Source organism: Callospermophilus lateralis, chromosome 6 (assembly GCF_048772815.1).
Source record: "Callospermophilus lateralis isolate mCalLat2 chromosome 6, mCalLat2.hap1, whole genome shotgun sequence".
Lineage (NCBI taxonomy): Eukaryota > Metazoa > Chordata > Mammalia > Rodentia > Sciuridae > Callospermophilus > Callospermophilus lateralis.
The window spans coordinates 29,648,323-29,654,537 of NC_135310.1; the positions used below are offsets into that span (position 1 = coordinate 29,648,323).

The 6,215-nt window shown below is 51.0% G+C and overlaps 1 protein-coding gene across 1 annotated transcript; it reads left to right on the forward strand.

The window, feature by feature from the left end:
• Positions 1-5,015: 5,015 nt before the first annotated feature.
• On the forward strand, positions 5,016-5,834 carry Olig3 (oligodendrocyte transcription factor 3). The gene has a single exon (XM_076859691.2). The coding sequence runs from the start codon at positions 5,016-5,018 to the stop codon at positions 5,832-5,834; it is 819 nt and encodes a 272-aa protein (XP_076715806.2).
• Positions 5,835-6,215: the final 381 nt, after the last annotated feature.

A 6,215-nucleotide genomic window follows, 5' to 3' on the forward strand; every position in this document is an offset into this window, starting at 1 on the left:
TCCAGTCTTGAGGAAAAAATGTTTCAAATTTATAAGCTTTCTACAGAAGAAAACTCAGTTGAGGTTTTGGCAATTGAGCAGATGTTAGTAGAAAGAAAGAAAAATAAAAGAATACTGAAGTATGCTCACTAATTGAGCAAAATCCTATAAATGAAGCCCAGAAGTTCATATGTCCTTTGACTTTAGTGAGTCTTTAAATAATTATAATGAATCTGTAAGTTCTAGCCGGTCTCCCTGCTTATGCATCATTAAAATCAAACTTCTAGTTGTGCCAGTGTATTAACTTGTCTGTATATTCACATAATTAGCACCTCATCATTTCATGTGATTCTGGCACTTGGTCTCATCCTCAGTCTCCATTAAACAGTGCAAAGAGTAATCACTACAGCCTCACAAAATTTTTCTTTCAACTTGTGTTATTTTCCTTGTATGAAAATAAGAATTTGTTTAAATTCTTTCACTGAGGTGAAAGTCTGGGCCGATCAATAAGTTTTCCAGGTGTTATTCAAAATATGGGATAACTCAGAAAACCAAAAAGCTTTATTCAGTCTAGATTCATCCTCTCTGGCCCTTGTAGCACCTATGGAGCTGCTAGGATTTTGATTTGGGCATCTTGGAATATAGGAGCTCAGAGTTCAGTACCTTAGGCACACTTTTGCTACAAAAGGAGATAATTTCTGCCTGGCTGAGATTTATGTTGATTTTAATATTTTAAAAATGTGTCTCTATTTTCTTTTTTGGACTGGCTTTTTTTGATCAGCCTAACAGTCTCTAGGACCGCACCCCTACTACTACCCTGAAGTTATTGCTTTCCTGAGCGAAGAAAACATTTTTTTTGAGAAGTTCTTCAGTCTGGTCAACTAGTTTTTAGGTGATTCTTTGGTTGCACGTGACGGAACCTGTATAGAAATACTTGGGTTTTCCTTTTTTCTTCTTTTTTATTTTGGAAAGGGGTTGGGTTGAAAGGTGAAACCCATAGGGCAGCCTCCTGCCTTCTGGTCTCGGCCAAAGTTTCTCCTGGTCAAGTTGGTGGCTCTGATGAGCGAGAGGAGCCCCTGGACGTTGCTGATTGACCTGCTCCTCACAGTAGCCTTCCCGTGGGTCAGCCAAGGCGACATTTGCGGCTGGACTCTTGCAGGGTGTGGGGGCGGGGTGGGGGTTCGCCTGAGCCAAAATCACAGCGGCCTCAGGCACAGCAGACAGATGCTGGAGAGGAACTCGGTTGCTGGAGCTGCGGAGCGGTGGGTGTCGGGCACCAAGCTGCACGCACTGAGAATCGGGTAAGGGACGATCGCCGGTGGTCAGGGAGGCAGAGGGAGATGTTGGGAAGATTCAAAAAAGCTTGGAGCTCGCGGTCCTGGGAAAGCTGGAGCGGCCCAGCCTGAAGCTATAGAGCCGAGGCTGTGCGCCCGGAGCGCGCGGGGACTTCTGGACTACTCTTCCAACCCGGTCCCCGCGGCAAATCGCTGCTTTCAAGGGTCTTATGCAGGTTAGTAAACTCCCACAGCCGAGACGGACTAGGCTGAAAGCAGCCGCACCTGTTGCCAGAAACGACCCCCGCCTCTGTGCGGTCGCCCGCCCTTGCCGCTAGGGCGCGGGGTGTGGCCCCAGAGAGCGCGGCCCCGCGCGGCAGCCGGCGGCTAGCTCCAGCTCCTGGCCTGTCTGAGCAATCTGGATGGGCCTCGGGCCAGGGCCAAGGTCACGGTGCCTCTCTGGTTGAGGCCCCTTTGGGTTGCTGCAGCCAAGGCCCAACTGTGTCCACTTTGCTTCCCCTTCCTGCACATGCCCCAAATGGGAGATGGCAAAGAGAAACAGCCCTCAGAAATCAATCCGTTTGATCTTCGGGCTTGCTCCTTTTTTGTGTGTTCAGGGCTTATGTGGAGGGAGGGAGCCAGGGTTACCGGTGAATCCTCGGAGTCAACTCAGCGAGACAAGATGCCGTGGTGCCTCCGCTCTTTGACCACTGTCAACCCATTTCATAGCGAGCAAAGTTGTTTCACTTTATTTTTCGTCCTTTTCTAATTGTTAATGTCTTCAACGGAGGACTCCAAAAAGTCCTCACCAAAAGTGTTTATCTGGCTGCAGTTCTGGTTCTTAGGTCACCCAACACTCTCACACTGCTTTAGGAAAATCGAGGGCAGCCAGAGAGCGGAGAGCGCGCAGCACCCCGCCAGGATCCGGGGATGACACAGTAGATCTCCCATTTCAGGCACCGTTATGTTTTTGAGACTAAAATATCTGGGGTGGAGTCGCGTATTCAGGCAATGACTCCGGTGCTTCTTCTTGGCCAAGTGCAGACCTCATGCTAGGCTGGTCGCGGTCACCCTAAATCCCGGCTGAGGGAAACCATCTTCTGGGTTAGACTCCCACACTCACTCTCCAGGCCTGCAAGTGAATGGTTTAGGTATTTCTAGGTCTGTTCTCCCCTTCTCCCTCCCTCTCACCCCTCCCTCCGCTTTCTTGATTAACTTGAAGATACTTTAAACTTTTTTTCGAATTGTACATTGAGAACTTTTAAAAAATGTTAACATACCTTGCAACAGCATTTTTTTTTACACTCCTTCACTTAAAATCTGCTCTGATTTTGCTACTTTGAAATCAAAACTCAGGCTCAGTATTTTCAGATTTAACCAGAAAAGACAGACGAGGATACTCATGGGTCAGAGAGTGGCTCCCGAGGATCACAGAGCAGAGCGAGCGCACAGGCTCCCTGCGTTCTAACCGCTTTTTTTCCAGTAAAGCGCTCCTCCGCCCCCCATAGCCACTTGATTTTGAGGAGTGCGGAAAAGGTCTGTGCTTAGCACTCACCTCCCCTAGCTTCCGTCCATCACCTGGTACTACAGATGTTCTTTTTGAGCCCATTTTGGCATGAAGGATGCGTGAGATGTCAGTATCTTAGCTAGTATCTTAGCTAGTGTGGTGGATTGGGAAACATTTCTTTTGCTTGGAAGTTAGAATTGAGTTTCCAACTCCATGGAATTTCCTGGATCCTTCTTTTAAAGAAACTTTCCTTCCACCGAAGTGGAAGCAGTAGAAATGGTTTGTGTCCAATCTTCTGGAGCATTGATGTGATGGTTTGGGAGGGGGACTGATGACTTTGCAGTAAATCAATTTTGGTGTAGAGAAAGCATCTATTCCAAAATTGAATCTCCCCATCCGCTGGTAGTGCCAGGGCTACAACATTCACGACATGACTGTATGCCAGTAAGGCACAGCCTCATAGAATGTGCAAACTGTGGACTTGGGCATACATCCTTCTTCTGTTGGCCGCTCTATTTGTGTCATTGGAGAGTGGAGACTCCTCTTCTTAGCTCTCACAGTGGCAATGAGCCGCAGAGGCCCTAATGCCTAAGGTTTGAGTATTGAATTTGTTTCTTGCTTTCAATGGCGACACTGCCTTAACTGAGTGTCTGTCCTAGGTTCCTTCAAGCCCGCAGCGTGGCGGTGCCCAGGTTCTCCCAGAGGCAACCGGTGGGACTCCCTTCTTTGGGGGATTTTTGCCTTCCCTCCCTTTGCTTTGCTTAACCCAAGTCTTGCTCAACAAAAGAACACAGCAAAGGGAAAGAATAACCTGTGCCGACTTCTGCATTCGGACACAGTGCTACAACCCCAGGCCTTCTCTTTATCCTCAGAAACTGCTCTGGACCGCAGTGCCCAGGCGCGCACGCACAAGGGATTCTCCAGGTCCTTTCATGGTCCGACCCCAAGCCAACACACATGCCAAAGTATTGTACTATTGGATCCTGAGCTCCTGCTTCCCCCATCCCGCCAGAGTGGGGCCAGCGGAGAGGACCTACCAGAGGCTCTCCGCTAGCCCGCGCCGCGAAGCTTCGGGCGGGAACTGCCCCAGCATCTTCCGCTAACGCCAGAGCCGAAATGGCCTCTCCAGAGCTCTTGGGGATCTTTCCAATCCCCAACTCCTTCCCCGCCCCATCAGCTCCTTTTTCTCTCTTTCCCCTCCCAGGTTGATTTTCTTGTAAAACAGACGTTTTACCCCTCCGTTCCAGACCTAAGAAGTCAGAGAATTGTACAAAATTAAAATTATTTCAATCTATGTTTTAAATGAAAATCATAGAAAAAGACTCCTCCCCGCAACAGTGTCAGCGGCAACCCCATCACTAAATAGGGACCATACTTTGAAACCACACCAGAGGGGCCCAATGTACAAAATTAACGAAATTTCAGTATGTAGGAAAGGAGACCTAATGAAGGAAAAAACTCAAGACAGTGAACCTGGGCATGCATCCTTTCTCTTCTCCCAGCCCTGGCTAATCGAATCTGCCCTTCATCTGCACTTCTTTCCCTCAAACCTTTCCATTTGGGAACCGTTTTTGCCTACGTGTCCCTAAACTTCAGAGTAGTGATAAACGAAGGAGAGAAAATATTTCAATTCATCTCTCCAAATTCAGAGGAACCTGCACTAACCGTCTGGCCAGCTTCTCTTCCCTTCCTTCGTTTCCTTAAGTGTAAGATTTGGTTAGGGAAATTGGGAAAAAAGGGTGGGGTGGAAGAAAGTTTAAAAAAAAAAAAAATCAGGAGGGCTAGAGCTAGAGCGGTGAGTGTGTCAATCAGAGGGTTTTGTGCCTGGGGGCTCCTAGCGGTTTGGAGCAGAGGTGTCCCTGGGCGGCCCCACAATGAATATGAATAGGAATCCTTGCTAAATGGGACAGCAAAGCGCACCGCCCTGAATGATGGCACGTCATCTTAACCAGTCCAGGATAGATAGGAGGGCTCCTTTTGTCTCTTTTCTCCGCCGCAGCTCTATAAAAGCCCCTCTTTTTCAGCGTGAGGTTAGTTCAAGCACACACCAACTAGCTGTCCAGGAAACAGCCCAACCAGAGATAGGGGCACGGGGAGGGAGAGAGGCGGGGCAAGTCAGTGCCTCCGCTTTTCTTTTCAAGTCCTGCAACTGAGAAGTGGGTTGTTGGGCTGTGCGGATTTTTTAATAATCAAGATTCTCCTTAATTTCCCGCCTAAAGCCTCCCCCACGGTAGGGCCGCATACCCTGTAATAAAATGAATTCTGATTCGAGCTCTGTCTCCAGCAGAGCTTCATCTCCGGACATGGATGAGATGTACCTGAGGGACCACCACCATCGCCACCACCACCACCAGGAGAGTCGTCTCAACTCAGTTTCGTCCACACAGGGCGATATGGTGCAGAAGATGCCTGGGGAAAGTCTCTCGCGGGCTGGCGCTAAGGCCGCGGGAGAGAGCAGCAAGTACAAAATCAAGAAGCAGCTGTCGGAGCAGGACCTACAGCAGCTGCGGCTGAAGATCAACGGACGCGAGCGCAAGAGGATGCACGACCTGAATCTCGCCATGGACGGGCTGCGCGAGGTCATGCCCTACGCGCACGGGCCCTCGGTGCGCAAGCTCTCCAAGATCGCCACTCTCCTGCTAGCCAGAAACTACATCCTCATGCTCACCAGCTCCCTGGAGGAGATGAAGAGGTTGGTTGGCGAGATCTATGGTGGCCATCACTCGGCCTTCCACTGCGGGACTGTGGGGCACTCGGCCGGACACCCGGCGCACGCGGCCAACACTGTGCACCCGGTGCATCCCATCCTGAGCGGCGCGCTCTCATCCGGTAATGCCTCGTCGCCGCTCTCCGCCGCCTCACTGCCCACCATCGGTACCATTCGGCCTCCCCACTCGCTGCTCAAGGCGCCCTCCACGCCGCCCGCGCTGCAGTTGGGCAGCGGCTTCCAGCACTGGGCCGGGCTGCCCTGCCCCTGCACCATCTGCCAGATGCCACCGCCGCCGCACCTGTCCGCTCTCTCCACGGCCAACATGGCCCGGCTGTCTGCAGAGTCCAAGGACTTGCTCAAGTGAGCAGCGGGCCGGCCCGGCTGCTAAGGATGAGGAGAGAGCGGCGGGAGGAGCCGCGGTGCCGGGCCGGGAGGGAAGCGGGAGGCTAGGCGCACGACCTGCGGGGAGGGCGGGCGCGGGGTCCCTCGGCCTCCCACCCCGTCGGAGAGATTTCAGATCCCACTTGACCCCCAGGGAGAAAAGACCAAAAACAAACTACAGTTTCTAGGAGATAGAGAAGGGGGACTCGAACCAGACGTCGTGTTTTGCATGCATGCTTCTTTTCCCCATGCCGCGCCAGTATTTCTCACTGCCATATGCTCTTGTCAAAACTGCATTTGTTGTATAAAGACGGGATCCGTGTAGTTACAAAGATGCGAAGGAACTTTCGATTTGACTTTCTCT

What these genes read in the sequence shown, in the direction of transcription:
- Olig3 (XM_076859691.2), top strand. Translation starts at nt 5,016, where the DNA reads ATGAATTCTGATTCGAGCTCTGTCTCCAGCAGAGCTTCATCTCCGGAC.